The sequence below is a fragment of the Ceratotherium simum genome, chromosome 11 (genome assembly GCF_057802395.1).
Source record: "Ceratotherium simum simum isolate JZ-2026a chromosome 11, ASM5780239v1, whole genome shotgun sequence".
Classification (NCBI taxonomy): Eukaryota; Metazoa; Chordata; class Mammalia; order Perissodactyla; family Rhinocerotidae; genus Ceratotherium; species Ceratotherium simum.
In genome coordinates, this window is record NC_141910.1 from 53,200,778 (window position 1) to 53,224,441 (window position 23,664).

Genomic DNA, 23,664 nt, shown 5'->3' on the forward strand with positions numbered 1-23,664 from the left:
GTCTGAAAATATTAAATGGAAAATCGCAGAAATGAACAACTCGTAAGTTTTAAATTGCATGCCCTTCTGAGCAGCATGATAAAATCTCTCATCCCGCTGCGTCTCACTCGGGACGTGATTCATCCCTTTGTCCAGTACATCCATGCTGTATATGCTACTGGCCCGTTAGTAGCCAGCTTGGTTATCAGATTGACTGTCTCAGTATCACAGTGCTTGTATTCAAGTAACCCTCATTTTACTTAATAATAGCCCCAAAACACATGAGTAGCGATGCTGGCAATTTGGACATGCCGAAGAGAAGCCCTAAAGTGCTTCCTTTAAGTGAAAAGGTGAAAGTTCTCGACTTAGTAAGGAAAGAGAAAAAAATCATATGCCGAGGTTGCAAAAATATCTATGGTAACTTTTAGTACAGTATATTGTTATAATTATTCTATTTTATTATTAGTTATTGTTGTTAATCTCTTACTGTGCCTAATTTATAAATTAAACTTTATCATAGGTATGTATGTATAGGAAAAAACATAGTATATATAGGGTTTGGTACTATCTGTGGTTTCAGGCATCCACTGGGGGTCTTGGAACATATGCCCCAGGGATAAGGGGGAACTACTGTATATGCAAAAGTAAAGAGAAAAATATAATGAACCTCCATGTACCCAGCACCCAGCTTTAACAATTATCAATATGTGGCAAATCCTGCTTTATCTAGTACTCCCTCCCTACCTTCCCTCATTCTCCACCACTGGATTATTTTAAGGCAACTCTCATCTTTGGGATATCATTCCATCTTTAAACACTTCTGTACATATTCCTAGAAGACAAGGACATTTTCTAAAAAACATAACTCAACAATACCCACAGTTAAAAAAAATTAACAAAAATTTCTTAGTATCATCAAATATCTAGCTAGCGTTCAAAATTATCTTACTGGCTTATAATTTTTTTTTAACAGTTGTTTGTTTGAATAAGGATCCAAACAAGGTCTACAAATTATATTTGGTCGCTATGTCTCTTCAGATCTTTTAATCTACCTATTCCCCCAGAATGGGGACTTTTTACCACATACTCTTATAACTTTCTTATTTTGAAACTTAAATATACATTACCTATTCAAAAATGTAAATAAAGAAATCTTAAAGAAAAACAAAAACAATTTACCTTCAGGTGGGACCCACACACAGTAGTCTGGGTCATCTTCTGGATATTTGGAGGAAAGTGTTAGTGGAAGCTGCAAAAAAAGATAGGTTATTTTACTCAAAAGAATTTTAACTCTAAGAATTATTGTCCCTATGCCTGTCAGCAAACAAAAACCGAGAACAGTTTCCATTAATGATCTTGACATAAGTAACCTATTTGGGGGAGCATTCTCTCTCTCTGAACCTTATCTTTTTCTGTAAAGCCTCAACAAGCTGATTTTCAGCCAGTGAGAGTGATGTGATGTTTTTTAAAAGGGCCAGTTAACACAGGTATGAGTTCTAAATGGTATAACCCCAAGAGAAGGAAATGTGGCATTTGCCTTTTGACCTACGTGCAGAAAAGACTTAACATGGCAAGCCTGACTGATATCCTTGAAAGGCCTGTGTGCAAGGTTGGCCCTTGGCTGGCATCTGGGAACTTGAATTTCAGGAGGGTTCCCACTACCCTAACTGATAAGAACGGCTCACTGTGCCTAAACCGTTTGTACAAACAATGTAGTTTATGCTGAATACCTGCTTTCCTTTTTGGAGAATGGCATTTGGGTACATGCCAGACAGGAGGTGCCTATGTGAACAGTCTCCATTAAAAATCCTGGATGCTGAGTCTCTAATGAGCTTCTCTGGTTAGCAACATTTTACAAGTTGTCACAACTTGTTGCTGGAGGAAAGCACATCTTGTCTGACTCCAGTGGAAAAGAACCCTTGGAAGCTTGTGCTTGGTTTCTCTTGGACTTCGCCCCATGTGCCTTTTCCCTTCGCTGACTGTGCTTGGTATCCTTCTGCTGTAGTAAATCACAGCTGTGAGTACAACCATATGCTGAGTCCTGTGAGGCCTCTTGCAAATTACCAAACCTGAGGGTGTACCTCCTGACACAACCTAGCAATCCCACTTTTGGGAACTTACTGTATCCATACAAAATTATGTATATACAAGGTTATTCATTATAGCACTGTTGTAATAAAAAACTAGAAATAATCCAAGTGTCCATCTATAGGGAACTGGCTAAATACAGTACATCCATACAGTAGGAAGCTCTTGGTGTACTGACATACAGTGATTTCCATGATAGGTAAAAAAAATCAAGATGTAGGGCCGGCCCTGTGGCTTAGCAGTTAAGTACACGTGCTCCGCTGCTGGCGGCCCGGGTCCGGATCTCGGGCGCGCATCAACGCACCGCTTCTCCGGCCATGCTGAGGCCGCGTCCCACATACAGCAACTAGAAGGATGTGCAACTATGACATACAACTATCTACTGGGGCTTTGGGGGAAAAAAATAAATAAATAAAAATCTTTAAAAAAAAAAAAATCAAGATGTAGAATGCAGTACATTACATTCTACCTTTTGTGTAATAAAAGGTGGAAAATAAGAATATATTATCCAAGTGTCTTTGCATGGCATACTAGGATATGAAGAAAGATTCACAAATTAATAAAAGAGGTACGTGAACAGTTATAGGGAACAAAGTAGATGGAGACAAGAATAAAGAATTCAAAAGATAAAAATTCAAAAATAAAAATAAAAGCCCAGCCTTCTAGAAGAGGGGGTATAAGGCAGTTGGGAACTCTGTTAAGACAATTCCTAAAGATTCAGTCTTCTGGATGTGGTCCATGACAAAGGGATTTATTTTTACTTCCAGAGAATTGAAGATTATGACTAAAGTACTTACTTTCCCTGGACCAGGAACTTTCTTTTTCTTCAATTCATCTCTGCTTTTCTCATATTCATTCTTTGATGCTAATTTAAGAAAAAGAAAAAAAAGAGGCAATAGCTATTTCAGAATAAGTAAAATAAAAAAGAAAAATTCCTCCTAAGAGAACATTATAATTATTGAAGCAAACATATAACAACCGAATTCTCAAAACTTCCTTCTACTACTGTAAAGACTACATTAAGAGAGAATGTTCCCTTACTAACAACGGTTTTCAAATCCTAAAGCTATTCTACAAGCTTGAATATAATCACACCATTTGAAAAAGTAAAGGAAAATGGGGCTGACTTTACTATTCCACAGTTTAACCATTACAGTTAAAAGCAGTAGAAAACCAGAAAAAACAGTCCTTTTAATAGGCCAACCTTTCAACCAACTTCCTTTAATAGTTTTGGAATCACTCCCATGATAGGCACATATTCAACTCTACATGTAAAATCGTGGAGGGCTTTGCATGGCCAGAGGGAAGCATGAAGGCATTAAGTGCTTTGAGGGTCAGAGAAAGGGAACCTCAGGAGGTAGAAGAGGAGTAAAGAAAGGCAAACAGAATGGCACCAAACATAAACCTCTCATATATTCCAATTTTGTCCAGGGCTCTGGCAGCAGCATCTATCCAGTGTCTGAAAGGCCATTCTCTGTGCTGCTTCAGGTCAGCTGCCAACCCCTCCTCTACGCACAGTAATGGAGTCGTAGCACAGTTGGTTGCTTGTGTGCAGAGCAGCAATGGAGTCAGCTGTACTACTTGCCTGAGGGTTCTTCACATGATGCAGCTGTTTCACTAATCTCCTGATAATCTTTATTCTGTTCCACTTGGCTGAGTTGAGACATGTTTTCTATAAAATGCAGAACCAAAGCATATGGTTATTATTTAATTCATGGTGGGGAACCAAGAAAACAAAAACAAAAGAAAAGCTAAGTTCATACATAATCATCCAGTTTTACTATCATTAGCTTCAACTAAATTTAATTAGGTTTTCAATAAATGTGCATCTGGATGACTAACAGAGAACCACCAATTTTCCACTTTAAAAACTGGCCAACTCTGAGGGAAAAGTTTTTAGGAATACTTACCAAAAGCCTTAAAAATGTACATATTCCTTGGCCTAGAAATTCTACTTCCAGGAACATATTCAAAGAAAATAATCAGAGATGAGCACCAAGATTTATTATATACAAATATGTTTATAATAGCAAAAATTAGCAAATAACTTACATGTCTAACAATAGGGAGTTTATTAAATAAATTACGGCATACACATGTGATGGCCCACTATGCCCCTTATTAAAACCACATTTTAAAAGAATATTTTTAAGACATAGAAAAAATAGGTTATAAAATAGTATGTACACAGCAACTAGAAGGATGTGCAACTATGACATACAACTATCTACTGGGGCTTTGGGGGGAAAAAAAAAGAGGAGGAGGATTGGCAATAGATGTTAGCTCAGAGCCGGTCTTCCTCAACAATGTTAGCTCAGGGCTGATCTTCCTCACAAAAATAAATAAATAAATAAATAAATAAAACTGTTAAAATAGTATGTACAGGGGCCGCCCAGTGGCGCAGCGGTTAAGTGCACGCGCTCCGCCGCGGCGGCCTGGGGTTTGCAGGTTCGGATCCCGGGCGTGCATCGACGCACCGCTTGTTAAGCCATGCTGTGGCAGCATCCCGTATAAAGTAGAGGAAGATGGGCACGGATGTTAGCCGAGGGCCAATCTTCCTCAAGAAAAAAGGGGAGTATTGGCATCAGATGTTAGCCCAGGGCTAGTCCTCCTCACAGAAAAAAAAAAAAAAGTATGTACAATACGATCCCAATGTTGTTAAAAAAAAAAAAAAAGGCCTGGAGTAATCCCTAATCAGATGCTGATTTATTAATCAATGTATCTTATAAACCAAATTTGTAAATCTGCTATTTTTATGCACACATATTTACTTTGGTCCCTTAAACAAATACAATACTTACTGCTCCCCTTTCTGCTGACCTGTTTATGTACCACCCTCACAACCTATGGATCAAAGACCAGACTCAGAAAAAAGTATGTGTAAGTACTTTTTTTTTTGAAAAGGCCAAGCATTTTGCCAATAACTAAACAAAGGAGAATGCAAAATAAAAGATTTACTTCTCACAGATGAGGAAACAGTAACTTTTCTGTTTCTCAAACAACTGGAGATGATTCAAGAGAAGATCTACACCCCAGGCCTTGTATTTTATGTAGACAAACCCGGTTTGTCTCAGAAGTACACATGCATGCATTCTCACACATACTTAATGCAAGTTTTTTGTTCTTCCTCATGCTCCCTATTTTCTGTGCAGTCTTAATCTTGCTAAGCAGTTTGGCCAACCTGCAGGAAAATAACCCCTGCAGTTGACATGGGATAAGAGGATACTAAAAAGATAAACAATCATCTCAGGGGGTGTGATAGAGGAAGATTTCTCTTTTCTTCTTTGGACTTTTACGTATGATCCAACATTTCTAAAATGAACATATATTCCTTTTATAATCAGAAGAAAATACACTTAAAAACCAATCAATCCCCTCTTTCACCACTTTTCATCAAACCTTTGCTGAGGTGGGTGAATATTATGTGCTCTCTGCTGGGTACATGGACAAAAAGATGAATAAGGCATCATGCTTCCTGAGAAGTATGTCTAGTGGGTATAACTATGCTTAGCCTCTGTTTTAGGGATGAGGAAAAAATGAGTAAGGGGAGGCTTATTCTGAGACCACCTGATTAGGCCCCATCATCACCCTATTCCATTGCCCTCCAGTCATACAGTAGCAGCAGCTCAGGACTGTTCCACAGCAGCTGTGGTTTCACATTCTGCAGTTTTCAATTTTCCATAATTCTGGAATAGACAGGAAATATCTGTCTTATTTTGCCATGAGGATAAATAATGACTGGCAGTCAAAGAAAGACCAACAAAGCATGTTTCCACAGAGTCAGCTGTATCATATATCTCAAAGTATCAAAAAGTCAAAATGCAGGGGCCAGCCCCGTGGCGTAGCGGTTAAGTGCGCGCACTCTGCTACTGGCGGCCCAGGTTTGGATCCTGGGCACACACCGAGGCATCGCTTCTCAAGCCATGCTGTGGCAGCGTCCCATATAAAGTGGAGGAAGATGGGCACGGATGTTAGCCCAGGGCCAGTCTTCCTCAGCAAAATAGAGGAGGATTGGCATGGATGTTAGCTCAGGGCTGATCTTCCTCACAATAAGAAAAGTCAAAATGCACAGGCAACAACTGGCTTTGCTTTGTTAAACCTACCCACAATTAATGCAAATGCCCCACTGAATAGCACAGGAAGGAGCAGAAAGACAGTACCACGGTTTTTCGTTTCTTTAGAACACGTGAGATCTGTGGGAGGACTCGTTTCCTGCACTGCTGCTTCTTGCTCCATCTCCTGCTGTAGCCTGCTGCTTCCAGACTCCATTTTTTTCTTCTCATGGTCCTCCTTTTCTTTCTCCTCTTCCTCTTCCTCTTCTTCCTCCTCTTCTACTTCAGGCTCATCCTTCATTGTCATTAGAGTTGGAGGGAGTTCTGGACGCTTAGGGGGTAACTTCTATGAGGGAACAAAACCATGAACAAGTAGTTCTACATAATGATAAAGAGACAAATCTCTTCAAGGGGGTTAAGCTAAATGTGTAGGATGTAATCTCTCTAGGTTGATAAACCCTGCAGGAGTTTGCTGGAAGTAGGACTTGCACATGGAATTTTATCCATCTATAGACCTTTAACAAGTATCTTTATTAGTTTCTAGGGTCAAAAGAATATTAAACATGAAACAGCTTATAGGGAACTGAGACATTTATGCCAGGTGAGTATCAACTGCAGTAATCCTAATGATGTTAAAAGATCCTAATTCATGGGGCCGGCCCCGTGGCTTAGTGGTTAAGTGCATGCACTCCGCTACTGGCGGCCCGGTGTTCGGATCCCGGGCGCACACCGACGCACCGCTTGTCTGGCCATGCTGAGGCCGCGTCCCACATACAGCAACTAAAGGGATGTGCAACTATGACATACAACTATCTACTGGGGCTTTGGAGAAAAAAAGGAGGAGGATTGGCAATAGATGTTAGCTCAGAGCCGGTTTTCCTCAGCAAAAAGAGGGGGATTGGCATGGATGTTAGCTCAGGGCTGATCTTCCTCACACACACACAAAAAAGATCTTAATTCATTACCAAATATTCTAAGGAGTAAATCAGACACACATTTCTAAGAAATAAATCACTTGTACAGCTTTTTCATTTTAGATTTAACAGTTTCAAGGAAACAAGACAGGTAAATCAGTAAAATAGATCCTGAAGAAAAGGAAGACAGTTCTTGAAGAATAAGGTCAAATATTCTAATCAAGACCTTTCAATAAAAGTAATTATTAGAAAAGGTTGATCACAGCTTAAGGAATAGAGAGAAGGTACCAAAGTATATGTTGGGTATACCATTTTTTAAATATAGGATTTAGTTCAGGAATCCTCTAAGGAGAGCTTTTTAGTAAAGAGTTTTTCTTCTAACTAAAACATAAGTACTCCTTCCCTCCCTCCCCTACCCTCATAGAAAAGCCTCCATCTCAGATAAACCACATACCCACTCAGATCATATGGCTGGGACTTCAGACTTCTGCCACCAGAGGGCAGTTTACCCTAATTCAAAGTGTTATGGACTGAACTGTGTCCCCCCCAAAATTCACATGTTGAAGTCCCAACCCCCAGTACCTCAGAATGTAACTGTATTTGGATATAAGGTCTTTATAATTTTTTTTTTCCCCCCAAAGTCCCAGTAGATAGATGTATGTCATAGCTGCACATCCTTCTAGTCGCTGTATGTGGGACGCGGCCTCAGCATGGCCGGAGAAGCAGTGCGTCAGTGCGCGCCCGGGATCCGAACCCGGGCCGCCAGCAGTGGAGCGCGCGCACTTAACCGCTAAGCCACGGGGCTGGCCCCGGATATAAGGTCTTTAAAGAGGTGATTAAGTTAAAATAAGGCTGTTAGGGTGGGGACCTAATCCAATATGACTGGTGTCCTTATAAGAAGAGAGAGAGAGAGACACCAGGGGTGCAAGTACACAGAGGGATGACCATGTGAAGAGGCAGCAACAGGGCAGCCATCTGCAAGACAAAGAAAGAGGCCTCAGAGGAAACCATCTCTGCTGACACGTTGATCTTGGACTCCTAGCCTTCAGAACTGTGAGAAAATAAACTTCTGTTGTTAAAGCCACGCAGCCTGTGGCATTTTGTTATGGCGGCCCTAGCACACTAACACACAAGGTTCAGCTCTTTGGGGTGATAAAAACCTTTTAAAAGCTGAATCTATAAATAGCGATGTACACAAAGCAAAAACATACATCAGTGAAGTATTAGAGGATAGTAGAAAGACCACAAAACTCAAAAGACAGAAGACCTGGATTTGATTGCCAGTCTAGTTACTTAGTGATGGTGTGATCTTGTAGTTAACCTCTCTGACTCTGTTTCCTCACCTGTGAGAGGTAATAATTTCCACATGTCATAAGGTGTTGGAAGGATTAAATGAAGTAAGGAAAAAACCATATGGCAGAGCCAGGTGCACAGACGATGTTATTAACAAATGTTAGTTGAGTCTGAATATTACAACATCTACCCACTAGGAAAAAAGCATTTAACACAGGATACCCTTTCTCAAATGCAACGTTCATCACAAATTAATAAATTAGTATTCTAATTTACAAATCAGTTACATGCAAATTGACTGACATGAATTGATTCATCAATTCTTGATAACTCGGGGCTGGCCCCATGGCTTAGCGGTTAAGTGCGCACGCTCCGCTACTGGCGGCCCGGGTTCGGATCCCGGGCGCGCACCAACACACTGCTTGTCCGGCCACACTGAGGCGGTGTCCCACATACAGCAACTAGAAGGATGTGCAACTATGACATACAACTATCTACTGGGGCTTTGGGGAGAAAAAGGGAAAAAAAAAGGAGGAGGATTGGCAATAGATGTTAGCTCAGGGCCGGTCTTCCTCAGCAAAAAGAGGAGGATTGGCATGGATGTTAGCTCAGGGCTGATCTTCCTCACAAAAAAAAAAAAAAATCTTGATAACTCTAAGCTGAAGAGAAAAATCCAAGAACCAAGTCCTGGGAAAGATGTGATCATACCAAGCCAACAGCCCTTTTTCACATTACTATGGAATGAGTCATGTGAGCTTTGAAAAGAGGAAAATTAGCTCAGGATAATTCAACAATGAAAAGTTTAACACGTTGATCCACAACTTACCCCTACTGTTCCAGTTTTTAATTTGAATTTGCTTCCTCCTTTCATGGCACCAAAGAGAGGCAATGTAAGCTTTTTAGCTTTGTTTTGTGCATCTGCAGTCTGACTTTCAGTCCTAGGAAGAAAGAATAATTATACATATCTATTCCAGTGAGGCCAAGGTTTTATCTAAAAACATCATGACACTGTCAAAGAAACTTTTGGCAAAACAAAAATTTCCACAAAATGAATATCTAAGCATAGACCAGTAAGAAAGAGGTATTCAGGCCAACAGAGTGTTGTCACAGACAAAGAGCTATTAAGGACAAGCTGAGGCTGCTACCTTAGTCTAGTAATTTGCAACATGCTACATGACTGCACATTCACAAAATGATGCCTATGGTACAAAGGTCCTTGGCAAAGGAGAATATATAAGCACGGCTCCATCCCCACCAAGAGGCAGGAGATGGATCCATGGTTTAAAGCCCTATTTTCTACCAAGCTCTGAAGAGGACTCACAGTGCCTTACTTACCTGGAGTCCACACTTATCATAACCACACACAACAGCTCTGAGCACAGAAGTTTAAAAAAAAAAAAAGTGTGTGTGGGTAGGGGGCGGGAGGCAGGATACTCTGTGTAGTGAGTAATAATAAACACATAATGGGAGACCCTGCAACTAGTGAGCTTGTCAACATTCTCATTGGCTGGACATAGTTATAAAAGCTAAGCCCACTAGGGTAAAGCTGAGGAACAGCAAAGAGAAGAGACTGCAGAAATTAGGAAAGAGTGGGGAAAAAAGAACAGAGCAAAAACGAAAAGGATGGCAGTTGAGTTGATAAGACACTTAGAGAGTAGGCAGAGGTGACAATGACAAAGTAGCATGAGGAGACAGAGGGAAGAAAGCCCTATGCTTTCTTCACCTGACCACAGGACAGCCCTGCATTCTGGAATATAAGGGACAGCAGTGGCACTCCTGACTCACAGTGACCATCAGGAAACTGACTACCCTGCTCCACCCTGCAGCCCCCTTTGCCACTACTGCCTTCCTTTACTTAAGTCTTACCCCTCAGTGGTGCTCTAGGGCTTAGCCTCACCCCCTTTCTTTCTACCAGAGACAGACCCATAGCCTTGCTAAGGCCACGAGAAGAATCCGGGCTGCCTGGACTTAAAGACTCTTTGCTAAATCATGATCCTTCACAGTCCCTCCCCACAGGCCTTAGGAAGATTCTAGCATAGAAAGACAAAGGTAAGAGCAACACAGATATTTTTCCGCTCCATTAAATAGCTTGGCTGGCCTGGAAGATGTGCAAAGACAACCCAAGGAAATGAAAAAGCAGAAGATGGGCTCAAAATCAAGAGTTGATTGTGGGGGGAGAGGGAGAGTTAGGCAGAAAGTTTGGAAGTTCAACTCTCAAGTGAGAAGAGGAGGGAAAAGATACACAGCATCTGAAGGCCAGTATCTAAAGTAGGAAAGGGAGGAGAAACTAGGCAGATAGACAGAAGGAGGGGAGGCTCTGGAGGAAGCTGATACATGTCTTCTAGTTCAGAACACCTCACAGGGCTGATTTATCAAGTTAAAGGATTACAGAGTCGGAATTAAAACTCACTGTTAATTTGTTTACCCTGGACTATGCGTCCTGAGTTTTTACCTTTTCTCCACAAAAACGATGTTACAAACAGTTGCTTAGGTATAACAGATATAGTAAAAATTATGAAAATGATGACAACAATAATACATATATGCCACCACTTTGTTAAGTGCTATTCATTTAATCTTTGCAACATCATTACTTCTAATTTATAGATGAGGAAAGCCAAAATCAAAGAAGTTACATAACTTGCCTCAAAATACCCAAAAAGTAATTGATAGAGCTGAGAATGAAACCCACGATGTCTAACTCCTTACTCCTCACTATCGGTAAGGTAACTCAAATATCATTTGGGTCAAATAGACTTTTGTGGACTGATCACTGTATTAAATATCCAAACTACACACAAATGTCTGAATAAACCTGCTAGTAATTTGGGGATCAATTTTCTGTACAGATGATCAAGGGCTCCAGAAACATTTTCTCTTTACATCTCTATAAGGAGAGGTGCTTCTCAATATCTAGATACTCTCCTATGCAATGTCCCCAGCATTAAGTTACAGGTTTTGTACACAGGGGTGAGGGGCTGAATAAATGCTTACTGACAAACTAAAGCAGTGCTTTCTAACAGAACTTTCTACAATGATGGAAATGTTTTGTATTGCACTGTCCAATACAGTAGCCACTAGCCATATGTGGCTACTGAGCACTAGTGTGACTGAGGAACTGAATTTTTAATTTTATTTTACTATCACATGTGACTATTGGGTGCTGTACCAGACAGCACAGATCTAAAGACAACAGGGAACTTTATATAGTTAACTACCTTCATAAGTGAGTGAACACATCTAGGCAGTACCACTTTTTAAGATGCCCACCTGGAGTGTGCTCATTGTGAGGTGCTTATTTCTACAACAACCTACTCAACATTTTCAAAACTTGCTGAGATCATAAAGAACAAAATTTTAAAATATTGTCAAATTGAAAGATTGGATCTCTCTCTCTCTCACACACAAACACACACACACTCACAAATACCAGCCAAGTCTAGGAAAAATTATGCTCAAAATCTTATTTACAAATTACTCTAAAATCTTCTAGATGTCTGCAAATGGATTTGGGTTAATGTCTTCCAATAACTTCCCAAAAATCAAAGCTAACAATAAAATCAACTTCAAGGGATTACACTTTCTCCTCTTTTAAAGGAAGAAATTACTTCAGTATTTAAATATATTAAACAATTGTCAACTGGTTCTTAGGGATGATAGATAAAGGCATTAAAATGACAATCTGAGGCTAGCCTGGTGGCGTAGTGGTTAAGGCCGGTGTGCTGTGCTTTGGCGGCCTGGGTTCATGGGTTCAGATCCCAGGCACGGACATACACCACTCATCAAGCCATGCTGTGGCAGCGACCCACATACAAAATAGAGGAAGACTGGCACAAATATTAGCTCAGGGCCAATCTTCCTCAAGCAAAAAGAGGAAGACTGGCAACAGGTGTTAGCTCAGGGCCTCACCAAAAAAAAAGACAATCTGAGCTCATATCTTTTCATCTGTGGTTTTAAAATGATAGATAAAAAATGGTATTACATTGTAGTATTTGTATTCCTCTTATTATGAGTGAGGTTGAGTATCTCTTTATATAGTTAAAAGCTATTTGTACTTCTTTTTCAGTGGCCTGTCAGTTGATATCCTTTGCCCATTTTTCTCTTTGGTGGATGGCTGTCTACTTATCATTCACAGGTCTTTTTTTTTTTTTTTTTGTGAGGAAGATCAGCCCTGAGCTAACATCCATGCTAATCCTCCTCTTTTTGCTGAGGAAGACCGGCCCTGAGCTAACACCTATTGCCAATCCTCCTCCTCTTTTTTTTTTTTTTCCATTTTTCTCCCCAAAGCTCCAGTAGATAGCTGTATGTCATAGTTGCACATCCTTCTAGTTGCTGTACGTGGGATGCTGCCTCAGCATGGCCGGACAAGCGGTGCACTGGTGTGCGCCCAGGATCCGAACCCAGGCCACCAGTAGCAGAGCGCACGCACTCAACCGCCAAAGCCATGGGGCCAGCCCCACAGGTCTTTATATATTAAGGTAATTAGCCTTTTGTGCATGTTACTCTTTTAAAAAGTTTATTTTGCATTAAAAGATAAAGTAAAAAATTCAGAGCCTTCCAAGGAAACAGAAATCAATATAGTTTTCTCTAAAAATCCTATAGCAATCCATATTTCACAAATGAGTTTTTAATCACAAATGAAATGGGTTTAGTTATAAAACCACTGCCTTCTGTGCTTTAAAGCATTTCTTATATTCTATTTTTGTTCAAAAATGATTATCTAAGAAAATAAAGATATAATTCAAAATGTAATCTATGCAAATACGCTTATTTAAAATTCCAAGTATAATTAAGACTTACTTTTTTAGTTCTGGAATCTCTGCTGGCTTTACAATTTTTATCAACCCTTTAAGTCTCTGTTGTTCTTTCCTCAGTTCAAAAGTTCTCAGGTGAAGTTTCTTCCGGGACACACCATCTAACGCACTCCCTGATTTCATTTCTGACATGAATGCATCTAAAGAGTCCTGAGATGATGACTCTGATAGAGCTGTCCAAGAAAAGGATGATACATGTTTAGAAAGATGGCCCCAAATATTCTACAATTCAGCCAAAGTTTTCACAGAAAAGTCACTAATGCAGAGCTAGACAGAGGACATTACTGATATTAGGAATAAGGAAATAGGTTATAGCTGGGAGACCCTAGGATGTCACTTTGCTTCAATGGGCTTCATTCCCCTCTTCTATTAAAAAAGGGGTTAAACCAAATAATTTATAAAGTTCTTTCTAGTTCTAAAACACTATGTTGCTCCCCAGAAAGGCTCCATACTCTGTATGATATATCTTATTAACCAATGTAGCCTCAGTGTCTAGCACAGTGCACTACACATGGTAGATGCTCAGTAAATATATGTTTAATGATTCATTACATTACCTTTGCTTGAGGCTTTCAGTCTCTCAGAAATTTCAGAGAGTTCCCTTTCAGCATCATTTAACTTTGCAACCTGTAACACCCAAATTAACAGAGTTAGCAAATGTTTTTCTTCTTTCAAAATATGGTAGTTTTCCTTATCTTTCTCCTCTTATTTTCACTATTGTTACAAGTTTTAAGAGGATTAATTCAGAAGTCCAGTTAAATCTGCTCCTTATGGAGTTAACATTTTTCATTTGTTTATTTTTTATTATTATTTTTTTTTAATAATTTTATTTATTTATTTTTGTCCCCCAAAGCCCCAGTAGATAGTTGTATGTCATAGCTGCACATCCTTCTAGTTGCTGTATGTGGGACGTGGCCTCAGCATGGCCAGAGAAGCGGTGCATCGGTGCGCGCCCGGGATCCGAACCCGGACCGCCAGCAGCAGAGCGCGTGCACTTAACTGCTAAGCCACGGGGCCGGCCCTTCATTTGTTTCTTTAATTCTAATTTAATTAATTTCTGAATTAAAGAACTCAGAATTACACAGAATGAATGTACAGAACACAGACTTTATTTTACTCAAAAGAAAGACCTCAAAGCATTTGTTTTCATTGATGAATCAAAAGGATTAATGTTGGGTAATGTTTTAAGCTCTCAGTACTACTTAATATAGTGAAAACACATGCCTCCTTATGATGATTTCATGAAGGATATACAGTTTAAGACTATTACCAAACTATACTCTTCAAAATTCCTTTCACGATTCTTGACTGCCAGAAGCCTAAAGTCAATTTCACCTCAGAATGTCCCAATTTGGACTTTTTCCTTCTTTTTTGAGGGGGTAACATCATATCCAAAGAATGCTCATTAATGGATCAATATCCACCTAAAGATGGATAGAGTCTCTAGCAGCAAACCAAACTTTTTTCCAACTTGGATAAGACTAGTTGTTTGTTACCATCAAATTTACAGATCACAAAAGTTATACTTCAGTACCGGATTTCAATGCTACTGCTTTTAAAATTATAATTATAAAACAAATTTAAATAATATATTATTTTACAAAAAAAATTAAACTACCACAGCTACTTCTAGAAATAAAACTTGCCAATGATTCAAAGGTCTCTGGCTTCTCTTCAATCTTTCCAGCCTTCTTCATTCGGTTCAGACGCTTCTTTTCAACCAGGCCAGTCCGATCAAGAAACGTGTCATCATCACTATCATAAAAGTCTTCATCTTCCCAGTTCTTGGCTTTCCTTTTCCGAGATACTAGAGGCAAATAAAATAAATGATAATGAAATATGTTTAAAAAAATAAAAAGAAAGAAGGCAAGTAGGCAAGTAGCTTAAAATATCACCATCAATTAGTGAAAGATAAGAATTCAACAAGCTGCCAAACTACATGTAACAGTAAAAGGCTAAACCATGAAGACATTATGTTAAGTGAAATAAGCCAGACACAAAAGGACACATATTGCATGCTTCCACTTTTATGAGGTACATAGCGTAGTCAAATTCAGAGACATAAAGTAGAACAGTGGTTACACCAAGGACTGGGAGAAGGAAAAATGGGAAGTTGGTGTTTAATGGGTACGAAGGGTCAGTATGGGATGATGAAAGAGTTATGAGATGGACAGCAGTGATGGGTGCACAATAATGTGAATGTATTTAATGCCACTGAACCTTACACTTAAAAATGCTTAAAATGATAAATTTTGTTATGTATATTTTACCGTAATAAAAAATTTAAAACAAAGGGTTAATGTATTTAATGAGCAAAAAGCTCTCAAAAATCAATGAGTAAAAAAGGAAAAAGATAAATGATGAAAAGGCCAATAATCCAAAAGAAAATTTTAAAAATAATAATAAAAAAGTTACAGAAAAAGAAACATGAATGGCCAACAAACATTTGAAAAGATGTTAAGCTTTTTTTAACAATTAAAAAAATACAAATTAAAATAATGAGATACCACTTCTCACCTATTAGGCTAGAAAAAACATCAAAAGATTAATAATGCCCAATTTGGCAAGGATATGGGGACAAGAACTCTCAAACAATTGTGGAAATGTACATTGATACAATCTTTTTGATGGTCAATCTTACAACATCTGTCAACATTAAAAATGCAATTGATCCAGCAATTCTACTTATAGGAATTTATTCCATAGATATCAATGCAACGTTGTTTGTAACAATGAAAATCTGGAAAACCCATCAACAGGAGACCACAGTAGCCATTATTTTTTTGTCTACCCTACACCATCTTACTCCCCTTCTGGTAAAAGTACCCCCTTTCCTCTAGAGAACTCCTCTCCCATTCCATCTGGATTAGGGGTAGTCATGTGACCAAGGCCAGATCAATCCTTCCCTCATATTTATATTTATTTATTTTTTTGTGAGGAAGATCAGCCCTGTGCTAACATCTGCCAATCCTCCTCTTTTTTTTTTTTTTTTTTGTTGAGGAAGATTGGCCCTGGGCTAACATCTGTGCCCATCTACCTCCACTTTATATGGGATGCCGCCACAGCATGGCTTGCCAAGAGGTGCATTGGTGCGCACCAGGGATCCGAACCAGTGAACCTCGGGCCACCGCAGCGGAGCACGTGCACTTAACCGCTTGTGCCACTGGCAGGCCCCCCTCATATTTATATTTAGATATAGGGAAAAAGAGGCTCTCTTTCCAATGAGGTTATTCAAAAGGAAAGATATAAATCCAGGGCTATAAGCAGCCGGCTTTTCTGCATGGGATAAAAAAATCTGTCTACAAAATAAAACCATGCCCTCGTGAGACAGGCTCACTCACAGATACACAAACAGAGCTTATATGTGTCTTAGTGATACTGAGGTCTGGTTTGGTAGCAGTAAGTTCTGATTCCAGAACCCGAGGTCCTGGTTTATGTAGTTTTTCATTCAATCCCGTGAGCTACTCTTCCCAGCTTTTACAGCCAATAACCTTTCCCCCTAAGCTAGTTTGAATTGGGTTTCTATTATTTGCAACCAAAATAGTCCTTATTAATATAAACCCGATAATTTCCGGGTTAAGATGGTACACTGAACATACGTATCTAATTTCACTCTCTTCCCATACCCCACTAAAACTGCAGTAAAGAGACCGTTTTTTAAAGACACTAATCTACAAAGACAAGGAGAATAGGAGAGCAACACCAAAGTTTTGGGAATCAGAAAGCAGACAGACGAGTGGACACTAACTTAGCAGAACTAAAAAAGATGAATCCTAAACCAACAGTGGGGAAAGCTGAGAACCAATCTGATTATACTACAGAATCCTCAGAAGGGTCTGGAACCAGAGATGGACAGTAGTGCTAAAATAAGGAGAACTGAGTAAAAGCTGGTTGAGAAACAGATCCTCTTCCCTGCCTACTTACTTCCTTCCCACCCCTAGAAAAAATTGAGGTTAATCTCTAGAAAAGGTAAAAGAGAAAGTCTTTGGACTGTGGGTTGACCAGTACAGTTGAGGGCATGGGTAATATATTCTAAAAATAGTACTGTCCTGAAAAGAGCTGAATGCTGAGAACCTGCTCAGCCTCTTCCACTGCTTAGCTCTGTGAACACTGGCAGCCAATCCTCCCCTTTCATGCAGGAGATTGGAAGAGTACTCTTTGGGGAGTCTTGCCAGTAGAAGAGGAAAAACCTAAGAATACTTACATGAGGAGTTACCCAACAAAAGGCCCACCTACATTACTCTATAGTGTTGTGCAAAGTTAACAAGCCTCACCTATATATTACAAGTTGTCAGTCACCTTTTCTCGTCCCCAGATAAGAATCTACAACCAAGGACTGACTACACAACACCTAAGAAAAATCTCTAGGGGCTGGCCCGGCGGCACAGCGGTTAAGTGCACGCACTCCGCTTGGTGGCGGCCCAGGGTTTGCAGATTCAGATCCCAGGCGCGCACCAGTGCACCACTTGTCATGCCATGCTGTGGCGGTGTCCCATATAAAGTAGAGAAAGATGGGCATGGATGTTAGCCCAGTGCTGATCAGACTCACACACAAAAAAAAGAAAAATCTCTAACATGCAGGGCAGAGACCAAAATAAACACAAAGAAAAACCAACCTAGAGAAAACAGATTAGCAGAGAGATAAGATATTTACAACCTAGGGCCAGCCCGTGGCTTAGCGGTTAAGTGCTCGCGCTCCGCTACTGGCGGCCCGGGTTTGGATCGACGCACTGCTTCTCCGGCCATGCTGAGGCCGCGTCCCACGTACAGCAACTAGAAGGATGTGCAGCTATGACATACAACTATCTACTGCGGCTTTGGGGGAAAAATAAATAAACAAACAAACAACAACAAAAAGATATTTACAACCTATTAAACAACAACAAGAGGGCCGGCTCCGTGGCTTAGCGGTTAAGTGCGCGCGCTCTGATGCTGGCGGCCCGGGTTCAGATCCCGGGCGCGCCCCAAGGCACCACTTCTCCGTCCAGCGCGAGGCCGAGTCCCACGTACAGCAACTAGAAGGATGTGAACCTATGACATACAACTATCTGCTGGGGCTTTGGGGGGAAAAAATGAATAAATAAAATCTTTAAAAAAAAAAATAAATAAAAAATAAACAACAACAAGATACTATGTTGTAAAAATATTCAAAGTACAAAAACGAGGTTTGGAAATTAAAATCTTGATAGCAAAATAGAGACAGAAAGATAAAGCTGCAGAACTCTCCCAGAAAGAACAAAAAGATATAAAGATAGAAAAATTATATCTAAATAATTATATTTTCAGAATGGAGGGTTTAATAAAGTTTACTTGCTACAGAGCCTTTCTCAGGAATCCATGAAAGCATGTTCCCCAAAACGAAACAGTAGACCAAGAAAAATGAAAGACATGAAATCCATTGAAGACTATCATCATCCATGCCCTCTATTGTTGTATCAGCTTTTTAACCTGCTAAAACTACAGAAAGATGTGCTCCACTAACACAATGGAATAAATCAAGAAATACGAGAATCTGAGAATTGAGAAACAGGAAATCCAACCCTGGAGAAACACAAAGGAAATCTCAAGAATGACAGCAAAATGAAGTCTCAGATGAAGTTCTGCAGCAGGACTAGAGAGCAGTAAGCCCTAAAAGAAGGAGAATAGTGCTCCTCAGAGAAATGTCTCCAAAAAAATCAGAACTGATAAATCAGTTAATGTGAAATGACCATATGGAAAAACACACTGAAAAGCTATTGAAAGGTGTGGGAAGAATGAGCAAGAGGTACTCCCCACCCCCCCAAAAAAAATCAAACACATGAAAAACAAACACAGGTCTTCACTTTAGGAAAAATAAGGAGATAAAACTGCTCAGTTGTGACTAATATTTTGCATAAACATAATAATGTAAATACTAGATACTAATTTAACAAAGTCAACAGATAATGTTTAAAATAAATAGCTCAAAATATAACAGCATACTCTTGTTTTTTAGAAATATGGATATTTTTAAATGCCAGAAGAAATAACCAAAAGAGTTAAAAGCCTTCTAGGGATGAAGACTGGGGAGGGGCAACATGAGAAACAAGTATAGTTTGTTTTAAGCCTTTGGTAGTTTTAACTATATATAAATTACTTTGCAATAATAAAAATTAATTTTGGAGTAAATAAAAATATAATATAAGCCTTACTAATAAATGATGGTATAACCAGAGGTTTTTTTTTGTTTTTTTTTTTGGGAAGAAGATCAGCCCTGTGCTAACATCTGCCAATCCTCCTCTTTTTGCTGAGGAAGACTGGCCCTGGGCTAACATCCGTGCCCATCTTCCTCCACTTTATATGGGACGCCACCACAGCATGGCCTGACAAGTGGTGCCTCGGTGCACGCCTGGGATCCAAACCCGGGCCGCCAGCAGTGGAATGCATGCACTTAACCACTATGGCACGGGGCCGACTCCGAGAGTTTGTTTTTTTTTTTTAAATAATTTTTATTTATTTATTTTTTTCCCCAAAGCCCCAGTAGATAGTTGTATGTCATAGTTGCACATCCTTCTAGTTGCTGTATGTGGGACGCAGCCTCAGCATGGCCGGAGAAGCGGTGCGTCGGTGCGGGCCCGGGATCTGAACCCGGGCCGCCAGCAGCGGAGCTCGCACACTTAACTGCTAAGCCACGGGGCCGGCCCCCGAGAGTTTTTTTTTGTTTTGTTTTGTTTTTTGTGAGGGAGATCAGCCCTGAGCTAACATCCGTGCTAATCCTCCTCTTTTTGCTGAGGAAGACCGGCTCTGAGCTAACATCCATTGCCAATCCTCCTCCTTTCTTTTTCTGCCCCAGAGCCCCAGTAGATAGTTGTTATGTCATAGTTGCACATCCTTCTAGTTGCTTTTGTGGGACGCGGCCTCAGCATGGCTGGAGAAGCGGTGCGTCGGTGTGCACCTGGGATCCGAACCCAGGCCGCCAGTAGCAGAGTGCACACACTTAACCACCAAGCCACCGGGCCGGCCCGAGAGTTTTTTTTTAAATGAGGTAAATTTAATGCAATGATATGGATAATATCCATGATACATTCTTATGCTAAATAAGTCACAAAAGACTATAAGCAATATAATTGCATTTGTGTATGAGTATTTGTTTTTTGTTAAAGGATCTCGTTCTGAACACACATCTATATGCACAGAAACTGTATGGGAGAATATAAACAAACAATGGCTACCTTCAGAGAGTGAGATAGGGAATTTTTTCTTGTCACTTCATAGAATTTTATACAATTTACATTTCCCTCTAAAAAAAAGTTTTGTTACCTTTTGTATTAAATTTTCCTTCTTTTTTTTTTTTTTTAAAGAAAAAACATGTTCCCGCATACTCACCTGCCTCCTGCCTCAGCAATCCCAAAGTATCGAGGATTCGACAAGCTTCCAGTGAGCATTGGATCATAGCTTCTTTTTTCTTTCCTGAGTGAATGGCCTCAGCCACCAGTTGTTTTCCAGTTGAATCATCCACAGGTAATCTGCATCAGTTTGAAGGGAATTATAGCACAGCACTAAGCTCCAATTTTCATGAAAAAAACTAATACGCTGTGATAATAGTCATGTTTTTTGAGATGGCTTTTTAATCTCTCAGTTCATTTTGTTTTATCTTGCCAAGGTTGGATGTCAAATCTTTTCCTTCCCTCTTACTCATCCCACCCCACCCCCCATTAATATGTGTTACTAAACTATCAAGGCCCAAATTCAGGAGTAGCCTAAAATTAAGACTAAAGTTACTCTCTGGGTTATTGTCTATAATCGTAAATTACAGCTGTAATGGACATTTATGAGAAAAGAACATACCTTACTCTACAGAGCCAAGTGCTATGTCCCTGTTCATCAAATTCATATTCTAATTCTTCTCCTGTGGGAGGAAGAAAGACAAAACAATTTTAACAGCATGTGACAATTACTAGTTGATACAAGGAGAAAACAGAGCAAAGGTTAAATAAGAATATCAAGTTCCCATATCACATTGACTACTTCTCATTCCTAGGGATTATCATCCAATAATAAAATTAGGATGAGCTTGAGGCAAAGAAGAGCAAACTCAGATCAAAACAATCAACTCTTCATTCATAGCTTTGACCACTCTATAGTAGCTTTCACACTTTTTATACGTTGTAGACTTAAGCTGTTAATTCATCACAGTTGCCTGGTTTTTAGAAGTACATGTGTTAAGTGCAGAACACAACCAGTTCATATATATATTCATACACACACACACACACACACACACACACACACAGATATTCTCTCAAAGCATCTCTACTGAAACAATTCTCTGTGGAAACAATCTTTAATCATATAAAATGAAAATTCAAGGTAAGAATTACAAAAGATCAGGTGAATTAGAAACAAAAAATTACAAGAAGTTGGGTCAATCTCCCCACCACCCAAGTCCAGGATTTTTCGAGAAGAATGAGACAAGCCAGGAAAAAGTACTTCCTTTTTTCCAAAATGAGAAGAAAGACTAACAAGATTTTTACTATTTTCAAAATAAACCTGATGCAACTGACCACAAGGATAAGAACTAAACAAAGAGAAGAGCAGATAAAATATAGCATTTCTAAGTACCTGAAGATCTAGAAAACAACACTGCTGTGGATACATTTTGCTGGCAGCGTCAGAATCTATTTACATACCTTCTCGGTCAAAAAAACCTTGGAGAGCCTTTTTTGGATCCTTTATATAAAAGGCCTCCCTTTCCTGCTGAAACTCTAAGACAATGGGGTTCTCTTCAGCCTCATCCTCTACAGCATCCTCTCCTACAGGAGATGGGAAAGAAAGAAAAGACAATCAGACATAAGAGACTATTTCAATGACATCCATTATTCTTTCAGACTGCATAAAGATACAGTTATCAGTCATGAAAAGAAAGGGATGGACCTGCAAAGGATAACCACAAAACCACCAGTAAGAGTATCTTCAGGTTTTCTAAATTGTATGACAATTAAAACTTGTTTTCATGGCACCTTATTTCTTTTTTTTCCATCACTACATTTTAAAAGCAAAATTACCTACCACATTGTGTACAGAAAAAATCTAAGCTCCTCAGCCTGGCATTCTTGTTCTCTTACACCCGGGTCTAATACTTTGTCTCCAATAGAATTTCCTAATGCATATCGTAACTACCAAATAGACTGGTATACTCATTATTCCCTTAAAATCATCAATCCCTGCCCTGAATACCACTCCCAATGCTCAACTTCCCAAGGGATACTTTTCTTATCCTTCAAGTCCCAGCTCAAAACCCTTCTGTTTATAAACTTATAAACTTTCCTAAAGATCTAAGTCAGTGCTGCCCAACAAAAATATAATGAAAGCCATATGTGTAATCTTATATTTTGTAGTAGCCACATTAAAAAAGTAAGAGAAACAGGTGAAATTACCAAGTAATCAATATAAAAATATTATGAACATTTCACATTCTTTTTTCACACTAAGTCTTTGAAATCCAGTGTGTATTTTACATTTACAGCACATGTCAGTTTGGACTAGCCATACTGTAAGTGCCCAATAAGCACATGTGGCTAGTGACTACCATATTGGACAGTGAGGTCTAAGTCCTCAGTGATGGCTCCCTTCTCTGAACTTTTACTCCAGCATATTTATGGATTCTAGCTTTTGTCTGGCACTTACCACAAGTAATTTCATTTATCCTGTCTTCCCAACAACATATTAAGGCTATCTTCTATCTTTTTATATTCCTACCTCCTAAACACCCATCTTCCAAAATGTCTGGTGTTGTGGAAAATTCAATTTATTTGTTTGGCTAAGGGACCAGCTTTCCCTGATAAGATAGTTCACATTTCAGGGTATTTACACAAAGTACAAAAGATTCGAGGTAATATCCTATATTGAATAACATTCCATTTTATTTGATTGAATGTAGTTCCATCCCCTCCAGTGATAACCAAGGTCAGTACTTATATATTTTTTTAAGTGGTAAAAAAAATAAGTTGTATGCTGAAGAACAGTTTTGAACAAGACTGTACTGTAAAACACATTAGAAGAAATCCATAGTGCCCATAGTTCAATTTCTTGACATCAGAAAAGTTAATGAATCTCTCTGGGTTTTGATAACTTCATGTGCAAACAGTATTTGTCCTACCTATCTCATAGAGTCATGAAAAGCCATATGATTAAAAAAAAAAAAGGATACCGCTAGTAATGAATTTAAAATATTAACCTCTGGCAGCAATTGTAATTTCTTACCCATTCCCCAGGTGCAGCCCACTTCATCATCTTGACCACTAGTATTTTTCTTCCTTTCAGTGGTATCCATTTCCTCCTCTTCATCTGAGTCTTCTCCTAGCATCTTCTTCTCCAACATCATTTGCTGCTGCTTGCGCAGTTCCTTCAACTGGGTGACTGTCAACTCGGATTCTGCCTCTCGGTCTTCCTCTGGTCCCTGATGAAACAAGCGAAAGAATTCTTTTAGAGTTCAGGATTGTTGAAGTCACTTTCAGAACTATGGCAATGTATACAGAGATCTGGACATGAAAGGCCAGATTCCAC

The 23,664-nt window shown here is 39.4% G+C and overlaps 1 protein-coding gene across 4 annotated transcripts in view; it reads right to left on the bottom strand.

The window, feature by feature from the left end:
• The window catches only part of SLC4A1AP (solute carrier family 4 member 1 adaptor protein), a 29,906-nt gene that overhangs the window by 5,462 nt on the left and 780 nt on the right, over positions 1–23,664 (bottom strand). The window contains exons 2-14 of one of the 4 annotated variants that reach the window (XM_087436982.1): positions 23,362–23,557; positions 21,789–21,911; positions 20,947–21,007; positions 20,485–20,624; positions 14,787–14,947; positions 13,698–13,767; positions 13,127–13,313; positions 9,153–9,264; positions 6,171–6,465; positions 3,653–3,739; positions 2,865–2,932; positions 1,159–1,228; positions 553–811 (exon numbers count right to left, since the gene is read on the bottom strand). In XM_087436982.1, coding sequence (XP_087293108.1) covers positions 765–811; positions 1,159–1,228; positions 2,865–2,932; positions 3,653–3,739; positions 6,171–6,465; positions 9,153–9,264; positions 13,127–13,313; positions 13,698–13,767; positions 14,787–14,947; positions 20,485–20,624; positions 20,947–21,007; positions 21,789–21,911; positions 23,362–23,557 — 1,617 coding nt within the window. In that variant the 3' untranslated portion in view covers positions 553–764. Of the gene's footprint in view, positions 1–552; positions 812–1,158; positions 1,229–2,864; positions 2,933–3,652; positions 3,740–6,170; positions 6,466–9,152; positions 9,265–13,126; positions 13,314–13,697; positions 13,768–14,786; positions 14,948–20,484; positions 20,625–20,946; positions 21,008–21,788; positions 21,912–23,361; positions 23,558–23,664 lie in introns of those variants that run through there. The other 3 variants (XM_014781514.2, XM_087436981.1, XM_004418200.3) reach the window with 3 other exon arrangements.